This window comes from Talpa europaea (assembly GCF_964194135.1).
Source record: "Talpa europaea genome assembly, chromosome: 5".
Classification (NCBI taxonomy): domain Eukaryota; kingdom Metazoa; phylum Chordata; class Mammalia; order Eulipotyphla; family Talpidae; genus Talpa; species Talpa europaea.
In genome coordinates, this window is record NC_140071.1 from 121799130 (window position 1) to 121812908 (window position 13779).

General features: G+C 42.2%; 1 protein-coding gene across 1 annotated transcript; it reads left to right on the forward strand.

Moving 5' to 3' along the window:
* Window positions 1–814: 814 nt before the first annotated feature.
* On the forward strand, window positions 815–1023 carry LOC311171416 (small EDRK-rich factor 2-like). The gene has a single exon (XM_084234251.1). It carries the CDS (start codon window positions 831–833, stop codon window positions 957–959), a length of 129 nt encoding a protein of 42 aa, XP_084090377.1. The 5' UTR covers window positions 815–830; the 3' UTR covers window positions 960–1023.
* The last annotated feature ends 12756 nt before the right edge of the window (window positions 1024–13779 follow it).

Sequence of the window (13779 nt, forward strand, 5' to 3'; positions counted from 1 at the left end):
AGAGCTGGCCGGACGCTGCGAGCTGGCGGAGAGCCAAAAAAAAAAGGGGGAACCCCCCCAAAGCCCAGGTGCCTGGTTTTATAGCAAACCTGGCTGCTTAACCCCACCCTCAGGTTCCAGCAACCTTCCCTTCGTAGTGATAGGATTTGTCTTTCCCAATGTTCTGATGGCTTTGGTCTGGAGTGGGGGTGGAGTCCACAAAGTCTGTATGGAATTAGCTTTAGGACATCCTTTCCCCCTAATGCCCTCAGCAGTGTATTTCAGTCAATCTGCCTGTTCTGTTCCCCACTCTGTCACTGGTAAATCCTCTCACCACTCCCTACTCCTCTGGCCTGTACCCCAACTCTTGTTTGCATAAATAAATGAATCTTTGGGAGAAAAACTTAAAAAAAATACTCATCCCCTCAGCCCTTCACCCCAAACAGCTAACACCCTTTAATGTTTTTAATTTAAATTAAAAAGTATGTCTTAAAAACAAACTGTTTTACATTGCATGCTGCAATATTGTGGCAAACCAGACAGACACGATCCCTATGAACTTTGCAGGCCAGAAGACAGATTTTGAGAAAAGCATTATAAGTCTGGTCTTTATTACTTAAAGGGATATACAGGATGCTATAGAGATGTATAGCAAGGAAATTTAACCTTATCTAGGAAGTTCAGTAAGGCCTCCTGGAAGAAGATAAAACACGAAATGACCACTTAAGGAATGTATAAGAAGACATTGAGAAGAAAGAGGTTAAAATTCGGGGAGGCAATGGAGGCAGGCCGCAGCCGCTGTGGTCTCTGTGACCTGCGGTAACCAGCGCGAGCTGGCCAGCCAGAAGAACATGAAAAAGCAGAGAGACTCCGCTAAAGGACAGCGCCCAGAAGACGGGCTATCTGCTGCTGCCCGCAAGCAGCGGTACTGGGAAATCATGCAGCAGAAGCAGAAAAAGGCAAACGAGAAGAAGGAGTGAAAGGGAACTGCTAAGAAAAAGAAATCTTTCCCTGTTAAAGAGTCATAGACCTGGAAATGTAAAGTAAATAAAAAGTTTGCTTCCTTAAAAAGCATATCTAAACAAGGGCTGGCAGCCTGCTAGGCTGATTGATCTCCCAGGCCATCCTGGAAGATCTGCAGCCTTCCCCTTCTCCTGTGTCAAGATTTTGTGTGCTAACTACCCAACGTTATCAATGTAAAGTGGTTGTGTATAAAAGAAACTCTTTGTCTCTAAATCAGTGCTCAGACCTTATGGGACTACCCAGGTCTGGGACCTCATGCATGAGTAATAAAGCTTTCCTGACCTCACCATTCCTAAAGTACTGCTTGTTCTTCCCCTGCCTGGGTAAAAGGCTAGAATTTATTTCTGCAACAGGAGGAACCCAAGTAGCTTTGTGGCTTCGTGTCCAACCTTCTCGCCCTTCGCCTGCGTGCCTGGAGCCAGTCCCATCACGCTGGCCTTTCCTCCTGTAGTGCTCACAGGCCCCACCACCAATGGCATTCCCTTTGCCCCGAGTCTGCAGTGGGTCCCTTTTGTGCTTCCTTCCCCTCAGGTAGCCTCTCCCCACCTGGACAAGTCCTGGGGGTGAGGGGGGCTACCCCTTCATTTTTTATTCCTGTGGGGCTCACCCGAAGTATTAAAAGTAGCTTTGTAACCAAAAAAAAAAAAAGAGGTTAAAATTCTATGCAGTTCCAACCAAACCTTTATTAGAAATTTTCATGAAACTTGATAAACAGGTTCTAAAGCTAATGTGGAAAAGAAAGCTTAAAAAAAAACAAAATAATTTGAAGAAGAATAAGATGGAGAAACTTGTCCTCAAGACTTATCATATGTGTGTGTGTGTGTGTGTGTGTGTGTGTATTTCATTTGTTTTAAGAGAAACACTTTATGGTATATTTTTCTGTTATGCAATAAATATAAATATATAGTGTGCATAACATAATGTATAGTAAACATAGTATTATATAACAAAATAAAAATATTTCTTTGATCTATTTATTATTATTATTTTTTAATTTTTCTAGAGGCATGTTTTTATTTATTCATTTGTTTGTTTGTTTTGTTTATACATGCACTGGGTACAGTCAGAAGCACGGGAGGGTAAGAGAATTCACCAGAGCCAGAGCGGGGAGCAGAGCAGGCAGAAGGACCGAAGTACACTGCTGAGGGGAGCAGCGGGCGGCAGGAGAGGTCTGCACGCCATGTGGGACCCTCCTCTGGTGGCCGGGGAGCAGCCGGGGATCCAACCGGCGCCGCAGAGGCCGCGGGCAGCCTCACAACCCAGCGCTCAACTGCTGCGCCACCGGGGAGGCCCTTCTTTGATCTATTAATCTCTCTTCTTCATCCTGATTTTCATTTGGTCATAAAGCCCACCCAGAATAATGACTACATTGGCCAGTTCTCTGCCTGCCTGTGACTGTGCAGGTGTTTCTTTTCAAACCTTTTCCCATTGCAAAGCCTCAGCAGGAGCTCTTTCTGCCTACTTGTGCCTGTGCAAGCATTTTCTCCTTTCCTTTTCCTAATAAACCTGTCCTTTTCAAATGTAAAAAAAAGACTACATTTTCCAAAAACCCTATGTAACTAGGTGTGGTCATGTGTAAACTTTGGACAGTGATATGTAAGCAGAGGTTATAGGTGCAACATCCAGAAAGTGTGTTTAAGGAAGGGAGTGAGCTTTTTCCCCCATTGTCATCTCTGTTTGCTGGAATGAAGACCTTATGACTGGAGGTAAGCTGCTACCTGGGTGTTGAGAAGTGAAAACCATCTTAAGTCTAAGTAGCAAGATAAGAATTTGCAAAACTGTTATCAGCCCTAATATCTACCTCCAGATCTTTACATAAGAGAAACAAAAGGGCCTCCCCAGTGGCGCAGCAGTTGAGCGCTGGGTTGCCAAGCTGCCCACAGCCTCTGCAGCGCCGGTTCGATCCCCAGCTGCTCCCCGGCCACCTGAGGAGGGTCCCACATGGCGCACAGACCTCTCCTGCCGCCCGCTGCTCCCCTCAGCAGTGTACTTCGGTCCTTCTGCCTGCTCTGCTCCCCGCTCTGGCTCTGATCAATTGTCTAACCCTCCCACGCTTCTGACTGTACCCAGTGCTTGTATAAATAAATAAATAAATAAATAAATAAATCTTTAAAAAAAAAAAAAGAGAGAAACATAAATTTCTCTCTTCCATAAAATGACTCTTTGGGTTGTCTGAACCCAGCTAAACCCAGTCCTAATACCCCATGCCTTCACTTCCTTCATCATCTTTCTGCATATTTCCATTCTTTTCAGGCTCATTGTGCTGAGACATAACCCCTTGTGCCACCAGGGAGGCCCCTCAAGGAAGAATCTTTTATTTTCCTTCTTTTCTCTGTACCAACTGTCTTTCTCCTTCACTGTGTTAAACGTCATAATGGCATATCACAAGACTGGTATGGAGTGGTATACTAGCCCCTTGGGCATGCTGTTTTCCTTTTGAATGCAGATACATTAATATGTAGGTGGATGTAAAATCAATGTTTGTGGGTTTCATCAAGACCTTAAGGGGGCTTCCTGGTGGCACAGGGGTTAAATCTCAGTGCTATCAAGCTATCATCAGCCACTGCGGCATGAGTTCGATCCTTGGCCAGGGAGCTACCCACATGGTGCAGCAGACCTCTCCTGTCACCCCCGCTGCTCCCCTCAGCAGTATATTTCAGTATATCTGCCTGTTCTGCTCCCCCCGACTCTGGTGAATCCTTTCACCCCTGCACCTCTGGCCAACACCCCAGTTCTTGTATGCATAAATAAATGCATCTTTTAAAAAAAAAAAGGCCTTAAAATATTATAGGTTGACAGAAAACCTAAAAATGTGAAAACATGGGTAGATATGGTAGGTTTAAAATCTTGTAATTTTTTTTTTCAAAAAGAAATCATGTATGTCTACTGTGTACAGTGCATATAACATCAGGTATTCAGAAGAATAAAAGATTAGATAGAACATCACCCATGCCCTTGTGGAGTATGTAAGCTTGAATGTACTTAACGGATTATAGTAAACCATAATGTAGTAGCCAAAACAGAGGTTAAAAGTGTTCCTTGAACATTGATGACATAATTATTTCTGCCCTTTGAAATATACTTACTTATATAATTATTAAAACTCTGAGTATTTCTTGAGATTATAAGGGCATGCACATCAAAATCTTCTATGAAGTTTTAATTATTTCATTGTGAAATATTGCAGACATAAAGAAAGGTAAAAATAATATAACAAGTAACCATGTACCCCTTACTCAGCCTATTAAAATATTAGTGTTGAAATCCTCTGAGTGTTCTCTATTCTTTGTCTTTCCCACTCCACTAAAGGTAGCCTCCATCATGAAATTAATGATTATCATTCCCACGTACACCTTTGTTTTACTACATGTTATGTCTAAAGAATAATTGTCATTGTGTATACCTACTTTTAAGTTGTATATGATTTATAAAAATGAAGTAATTTTGTATATTTTCCTGCAACTTGCTTTTGGCTTTGCTATATATTTTTCAGATTTATTCAAGCTGATTCATGTAGCTATGCTTCATTCTGCTTGTCTGTATTTTTTAAATTTCTAGCATCCCCAAACTAAGGTATGGAGATAGAATCTGAAGAACGGTTACTTCCGGTAGACTGAGCAAACCAGACAGGCACAAGGGAATTTAACGATAATGGGATTGTTCTTTATCTTGTTTGGGGTGGTAATTATTTTGTATATATAATTATCAAAATTTGGTGAATTGAGCATTTAAGATCTATGCATTTCATTATATGTACATTTTATCTACATAATTTTTTTTTAATTTTAAAACAAACAAGCAAAAAAAAAAAAAAACAAAACAAACTCCAGTTTCAGAAATTCTAATTCAGTAGTTCAGTGGTAGGGACCAGAATATGTATTTTGTTTTACAAGGTTATAGAGATAATTTTGAGGGGCAGCCCTCCCTCCCCACCCCCTATACTCCTCACCCTATCTCACCCCATTGAAAACAACTGCCCTAGAAAAATACAAAATTGAGATGGGGATTAGGAAGTAAAAAGTATTCTGTCAAACACAGAAAACTACACATGGTATCTTACATCCTTCCTAGATTTATTATAATAAAGATGGAGTTAGCATATTTTACAAGAACCCCAAATCAAGCATGGACGAGAGCTAGACCTGACTGCAGTAAAGCTACTATGTTTACAACACAGTCATAAACAAAGTAATTGTATTTAATTCTTGCTCACACATTCTAGGCACAACTAGAAACATATCTATTTCTCAAAAATTCTTCTTTCCATCCATTCTTTATCTTTTGTCTTTGTTCTCCTATTTTATGTCCCTTTCAAAGCCGAGGAAAAGGTCCCTCAGTTCACTTTTTTCCAAAAAAAAAAGATTTATTTGTTTATGCATACAAGAACTGGAGTACAGACCAGAGGTGTTGGGGGTGAGAGGATTCACCAGAGATAAAGTAAGGAACAGAACAGGAGGACTGACTGAAACACACTGCTGAGGGGAGCAGTGGGTGAGGCAGGAGAGGTCTGCTGTGCCATGTGGGTAGCTCCCTGGCCAGGAATCAAACTCATGCTACAGATGCTGCAGATAGCTTCATAGTGCTGCGACATAACTCCTTGTGCCACCGGGGAGGCCCCTAAATACAACTTTCAATGAGCATTTTGAGTAGTTGTTTTGTGAAGAGTAGCACTTTAAAAATGTGTCTGAGGCCTCCCCTGGTGACACAGGTGGTTGAGCGCCACGCTATGAAGCTGTCCACAGCCTCTGCAGCACTGGTTCAATCCCAGCCTGGCGGCGAGGGTCCCACATGGCGCAGCAGACCTCTCCTATCTCGCCTGCTGCTTCCCTTAGCAGTGTATTTCATCATTCTGCCTGTTCTGTTTCCTGCTCTGTCTCTGGTGAATCCTCTCACCCTTCCGCACATCTGGCCTATACCCTGGTTCTTGTGTAAATAAATAAATAAATCTTTAAAAAAAAAAAATCATGTGTCTGCTTCCCATAAGTTAAGGGAGAAGTACCTCCTGAATGATGTTAATTGAAGAGTTAAGTTGAGAGGGCTAACATGGCCACCAGAGTCCTCACAGGGGTCTCCTGCCTCCCTTGTTCTCCATTACTAAAAATCCTCAAAATGGTAGGTGAATATGAAAATTCTCATGTTCCTCAAATAGCAACCAAAGAACAATTGATTAAATTGGAGTCTTTCTATCTTTCCATTGTAAAAAAAATTTCTTAAAAATGCAACATATGCTAGGGCCTCCCTGGTGGCACAAGGGGGTAAGCACCGCACTATGAAGTAGTCTGCCGCCTCTGCAGCATGAGTTCAATCCTCGGCCGGCCAGGGAGCAACCCACATGGCGAAGCAGACGTCTCCTGCCTTGCCCGCTGCTCTCCTCAGCCGTGTATTTCAGTCAATCTGCCTATTCTGTTCCCCACTCTGTTTCCGGTGAGTCCTCTCACACACACCCCTCCCCTCCACATCTCTGGCCTGTGCCCCAGCTGTTGTATGCATAAATAAATAAATCTTTTTTAAAAAAGCAACATATGCTTATATTGATTAGGAGTCTATAATTGCAAGCAACTGAAAACAAATTTGGCTAATTTAAGCCAAAAAAAGTTGTTGATTTTTAAAATTTTTTTTAAAGGTTTATTTATTTATGCATACAAGAACTGAGGTACAGGCCAGAGATGTGGGGGGGGGGGGTGAGAGGATTCACCAGAGACAGAGGAGGGAGCAGAACAGGTGGATCAACTGAAAACACTGCCGAAGGGAGCAGCGGGCAAGTCAGGAGAGGTCTGCTGCCCCATGTGGGCCACCTGCCTCGTGGTGCAGTGGCTGTGGATAGCTTCATAGTGCTTCATCTTAACCCCTTGCACCACCTAGGGATGCCCCTGATGCTTGTTTTTTGGTAACAGTCATCATCATAGGTGTTAGGTGATATATCTTTGTTTTGATTTGCATTTCTCTAATAATAAGAGATGATGGGGCCTCCCCGGTGGCGCAGCGGTTGAGCACTGGGTTGCGAAGTAGCCCGCGACCTCCACGGCGTCAGTTTGATCCCCGGCTGCTCCCCTGCCACCGGAGGAGGGTCCCACATGGTGCGCAGACCTCTCCTGCCGCCCGCTGCTCCCCTCAGCAGTGTATTTCGGTCCTTCTGCCTGCTCTGCTCCCCGCTCTGGCTCTGGTGAATTCTCTCACCCTCCTGCACTTCTGACTGTACCCAGTGCATGTATAAACAAAACAAACAAATTAAATAAATAAATTAATAAACATGCCTCTATTAAAAAAAAAAGAGAGATGATGGACACGTTTTCATGTGCCTATTTGCCATTTGAAGTTTTCTTTGGAGAACTGTCTATTCTGGACTCTATCTCTTAAGATAAGTAGCAGCAAAGTCACATTACAATGAGACATGCATACAAAAGAGGAATTTGTAGACGTATACCCTCTAATACACCTACTTATTTACTGATACAGTTCTTTATTTAAAAGAATGTTTGTTATATTCTATCCAGCATTCTATCTAGATGTTTTAGAGGGAGATTTTCCAGTTATCATTTCAAAAGATTATCAAAAAAAGAATTTCCCCTTATTCTTTATTGTACATACTTAAGTATGGTAGTTAGAGGCTAAGATGGAAAGGCAAAAAGGAAAAACCCTGTCAGCACAGAAAGATGCATTTGAGCGAAACCTAGAGAATAGTCAGTGACAAAGATGGGATAGGAAGCATTAGTTAAATGTGTGAAAGAATGAATTATCTAGGAGACTGTGATAAAGTGTTGACTTTGAGCTTTAAAAAGTATACAATAAAGAAGAAATACAGCAGAATCACGGAGAGTGTAAAATATGAAAAAGCCATAGAAATCCTCCCTGGGAAGAAAATTCCTGCAAGAAGAATGTCTTTTCTCAAAGGAAAAAAAAAAGTCTTTAAAATACCATCTTTGTTTACTTATAGAAATATGAAAATTTCATCAAGGACTGATATTCATAATATTGCCAAGTTTGTACAGTGTTGTACGTCAATTTAAAGTCACCAACGGGGGGGGGGGGGCTCCCTGGTGGCACAAGGGGTTAAGTCTCAGCACTATGAAGCTATCTGCAGCCACTGCAACATGAGTTTGATCCCTGGCCAGTGAGCTAAACCACATGGTGCGAAGACCTCTGTGTCTTGCCCACTGCTCCCCTCAGCAGTGTATTTCAGTCAATCTGCCTGCTCTGCTCCCCACTCTGTCTGGTAAATCCTCTCACCCTCACATCCTGCACCTCTGACCTACACCCCAGCTCTTACATATATAAATAATTAAATCTTTAAAAAAAATAAAACAAAGTTACAAATGCAGTGACTAAAATGGCAGTAAAGATGCACATGGGAGTAATACTGACTTTCCACAGCAGGTCTCAACAAAGGAGTTGTTCAAATGCTGAGGCTGATTCTGCTGAATACACAGACACATTAAAAACTCATTTGGGTTATACAGTCAAGTTAGAGTTACAGATCTTTGCTATCAGGTCAGTCTTTTGAGGAAAATAGAACAAGAGGAAAAAGAATTTGGCAATGGATAATGAGTCTTTAGATAGTTCTGGATCCCTGATTAGCCTAGAGGGATAGACAAGTTTGGTTTTCCACCTTCAGATATCAACAAGAAACCTTCCCTACCTGGACAGACTCCATTTCAAAGTGTGGTTCATGTATCAGATACTGTTGATCTGGAACTCAGGCCAGGTTGCTTCAAGTAGTGTTAAATTACCTGACCCAGCTTTTCTCATCAGTAATGCTAGAAATCAAGTACCTCAAGGAGGTCAACAAGTATTGAACTTTCCTTTGTACTTTTTTTCTGTATTCAAAAGAGCAGGTTTATTATATATGTATATAAAAAAAAAGGAAAGGAGAAGACACTTGCAGATACGAGCAAGCAGGAAAAGCTGCTGCTGTTGTTTTGCAAAGGGAAAAGTATATGAAAAGAAGGGTGGGGAGGGAGGGGCGGGGAAAGCAAAGACTAGAATCAAAACAAGGGGGGGGGTGCAATTGTATGGGGAATATAACCAAAATGAAAATGCACACATTGTGCAAAGATGAAAAAAGATTTAAGAATTATATAAAATAAAATATTTAAATAAAAAAAAGTATATGAAAAGAAACACCTGTACAGTCACAGGAGGGCGGAGAGCTGCTCCTTTGTACTTTTTTAAAGATTTATTTGTTTATGCATACAAGAACTGGGGCACAGGTCAGAGGCATGGGGGGTGAGAGGGTTCATCAGAGACAGAGTGGAGAGCAGAACAGGTGGATTGACTGAAATACACTGCTGAGGAGAGCAGTGGTCAAGAAAGGAGAGGTCTGCTGAGCCATGTGGGTTAGATCCCTGGCCAGAGATAGAACTCATGCTGCAGAGGCTGCTGATAGCTTCATAGTGCTGAGACTTAACCTCTTGTGCCACCAGGGAGGTCCCTACTACTTTATGCTTCTATAGAACTCAATGTATATTCTTGCTTTTACACTGCATAGAGGTGGGAAAAACAGTGGACCAAAATACCACTTAAGATACATTCATAACATCACTATTCATAACATCCAAAATCTGAAAATGACTCAAATATCCATCAACAGGTGAATGGATAAATAAGTTGTGGTTTATTCTTACAGTGGAGTAATGTTCAGCAACAAACAAGCACCTGCAACAGCATGGAACTGACAGAAGCTTACAATAGAAAATTTGGGATGGAAGTTTTCTCAAGGTCAAAAACTAGAGGTGAGGCCAGAAAACATCATGAATCTTTACAGAAAACCAATTCAACCTGACCCCATGAAAAAATAAATAAATTCCACAAAGAACAATATATAAGAATACCTCATTCTCTGGCAAAAAGCAGCTCTTTGCCCACTTGTGTCCATGCAAACATTTTTTTCGCTTAATAAACTTACCCTTTCAAGACACAGCTCACGGGACCTCCCTGGTGGCACAAGAGGTTAAATCTCAGCACTATGAAGCTGTGGACAGTCACTGCAGCACGAGTTCAATCCCAGCCAGGGAGCTGACCCACATGGCACAGCAGACCTCTCCTGTCTCGCCAGCTACTCCCCTCAGCAGTGTATTTTAGTAGATCTGCCTGTTCTGCTTCCCACTCTGTTTCAGGTGAATCCTCTCACCAACCCCTCCCCACCACCTCTGACCTACACCCCAGCTTTTATATGCATAAATAAATAAATAAATCTTAAAAGAATATAAAAGGTAGACAAAGGTTAGCTCTCAGAGAGCATCTTGTTCTCTTTAACCACAGAAGTTCTCGTTAACCACAATCATCTTAATTATAAATAACTATTGATATGATTATTTGTCAGGGGGCTGTAGACAACCTAAGTAAATGAAATTGCAAGCTGCTAAGAGAAGTTGCCCCAAGTCCTGTTTGAACTGATGGACTGAGTAATGGCCTGGTGATCTCTGTCCAAACAATTTGGCCCACCTTACTGATCATAAGGTACCTTGCTAGACAAAAAAAATGTTAGATCCTGACTAATGATAATCTCACAATTTCCTGGAGGGAGAAGTTAAAGAACCCTACATGTGCAGTTGCAGTGTAACCTGTCTGCACATGCCTGGACATAGCCTAACCCAGAAAAAGCTATGACATAGCTCTCTACAGCCTCACTTGTGGATCTACTCTTTAAACATCTACTTCATGCTCCCTTCAAGGAATCAGGTTAAATTCTCCTTTCTAGCACTGGTTCTTTCATGCATGAGCCTCTAATAAAAGCCTTGCCTGATTCAGCTACACCTAGAGTTTTCTGGTGAATTCTTTCCTTATAGACAAATGATATACTTTTGGGCTGGTCCTGTAACACCTGTTCCACCTCCAACTATAATTATTACTGTGGACCTTCACTTTTCAACTCCCAGTCCCTAGCACCAATTTCAACTAGAAAATATAGTTGGAAAATGATAAATACTTGTGGATTAAATAGTCAAATGAGGGTCTTCCCTGGTGGCCTAGGGGTTAAGTCTCAGCCCTATCACCACCACAACCTGAGTTCGATGCCCAGCCAGAGAGCTACCCACATGGCACAGCAGACTTCTCCTGTCTCACCCACTGCTCCCCACAGCAATGTATTTCAGTAAATCTGCCTGTTCTGCTCCCTACTCTATCTCTGGTGAATCCTCTCACCCCCCACAACTCTGGCCTACACCCCAGTTCTTCTACACAAAAATAATTTTTTTAATTAAAAAAATCAAATGAATGATCTTTCCATTTTCTCATTTTCTAAAAGTGTGATCTTTGATCCCCTTATCATATGACAATGGGATTGTCTATATTATTTTCTAAATACAGAATGAAAAGTCTTTCCTCTAATCCGATTATTCTTTTTTCCTACTTCTAATTCTTAGAAGTCCATTTCAGGGCCTCCCTGGTGGTGCAGCGGGTTGAGCGCAGCACTGTGAAGCTGTCCACAGCCTCTGCAGTGCCAGTTTGATTCCCAGCCGGCCAGGGAGATTCCCATATGGTGCGACAGACCTCTCCTGCCTTGCTGGCTGCTCCCCTCAGCAGTGTCTTTGGTCCGTCTGCCTGTTTTGTTCCCCACTCTGTCTCTGGTGAATTCTCTCACCCTCCCCCACCTCTGGCCTGTACCCCGGTTCTTGTATAAATAAAATAAATCTTTAAAAAAATTATTTAAAAAAAAAAAAGCTCATTTCAGCTCAACAGTTTTTTTGGTGATGTCATATAAATGTTTAGGATTGGGGCCTCCCTGGTGGCCTAGGGGGTAAGTCTCAGCCCTGTCACCACAATAGCCTGAGTTTGATCCCCAGCCAGGGAGCTAACATATGGCACAGTAGTAGTGTATTTTAGTAGATCTGCCTGTTCTGCTCCCCACTCTGTCTCTCATGAATTCTCTCACCCTCTACACTTCTGGTCCTATCCCATTTCTACAAATAAATAAATCTTTTTTTTAAAAGATTTATTTTATTTATTTATGCATACAAGAGCTGGGATGTAGGCCAGAGGTGCCGGGGTGAGGGGTGAGAGGATTCACCAGAGACAGAGCGGGGAGCAGAACAGGTAGATGTACTGAAATACACTGCTGAGGGGAGCAGCAGGTGAGACAGGAGAGATCTGCTGCGCCATGTAGGTTAGCTCCCTGGTGGGGGATGCAATTCATGCTGCCGTGGCAGCAGATAGCTTCATAGTGCTGAGATTTAGCCCCTTGCACCACCAGGGAGGCCCGAGGCAAGATTTTCTTAACTTTTTATGGCTATATAGTATTAGCGCATGTGTATGTCTCACAATTTATTTTTCCATTTACCGTTTGTAGGGCCCATGGGGAAACATAGATTTCGCAGAACTTCTCAGACTGTTTTTCTCTGTGACCTTCAAGTTACATGTGGCCTAGGAGATACATGTAGCCTTGAGATGTAGTCTGCATGTGCAGAAAGCCGTAAATAATAATGTAACCATGATGCACAGTTTGCATGCACAAAACATAGTTCTGTAAACTAGGCCTAAACTTGGCCACATTCAGGCTTTGTCTATAAATCATATAAAAGCTAATAGGACTCCTCCATGGATGGCCTCTCATGGTCTTTCACTGGCCACTGTTCTGGGGGCCCCCAGGAGGCCTGCCCTTGCTGGACACTGCTGCAGCCTCATAATAAAGATTTGTTCCTGCTGCCCTTGTTTTCTCATCTGCTGCCATCAGAACTGGGTAAGCCTGTAGCGAAAGCCCTATGCCCATCAATGGACATGCAGGTTGTTTTCATTTCTTATCTATTATAAATAATGTTATAATGAAGATGGGGATGCATATATCTTTTTTTAGTGTTTTCATTTTCTTCAGATAAATTCCCGGAATTGCCAGATCATATGGTAGTTCTATTTCTAATTTTTTGAGGAGCTTCCAAGCTTTTTTTTTTTTTTTTAAACCAGGAAGAACACAAATGCAGTGCCCCACCACCACAAATTATGCAGTTGTGTTTCCCACATTTGGGGAAATCACAGGCGTCAGAACATCAAGAGTGCAACAGATAAACCTCATCTGGGAAAACCACCTTCATAATCACGGTTTCTCCCCTGCAAAGTTAAGTATTCCAAACAGTTTCCATATTGGCCACACCAATTTCCATTCCACAAACAGTGCACAAGGGTTTCTGTTTCTCCACATTCTCACCAATATTTGTTATTTTTTGCCTTTTGATAATAGACAGTTAAAATATGCGAGGTCCTCCCTAATGGCACAAGGGGTTAAGACGCAGCCTGTGAGGCTATCTGTAGTCACTGCAGCACGATTTCGATCTCCAGCCATTCAGGGTGCAACCCACCCTGGTGCTGCAGACCTTTCCTGACTCGCCCGCTGCTCCCCTCAGCAATGTACTTCCATCCATCTGCCTGTTCTGTTTCCCGCTCTGTCTCTGGTGAATCCTCTCACCAGCCTCCACCACCTCTGACCTGTACCCCAGTTCTTGTATGCATAAATAAATAAATCTTAAAAAAAATGTGAGATGATATAGCATTGTGGTTTTGATTTGCATTTCATGGATGATTAATAATAATGAGCATCTTTTCATGTAACTGTTGGCCATCTGTATGTCTTCTTTGAAAATGTCTATTCAGATTTTCTGCCTATTTTTAAATTGAACTGTTTGTTGTTTCCAAGTATTTTTTTAAAAGATTTATTTATTTATTTATTTATTTATTTATTTATACATACAAGCACTGGGTATAGTCAGAAGCGCGGGAGGGTGAGCGAATTCACCGACCCAGAGCAGGGAGCAGAGCAGGCAGAAGGACCGAAGTACACTGCTGAGGGGA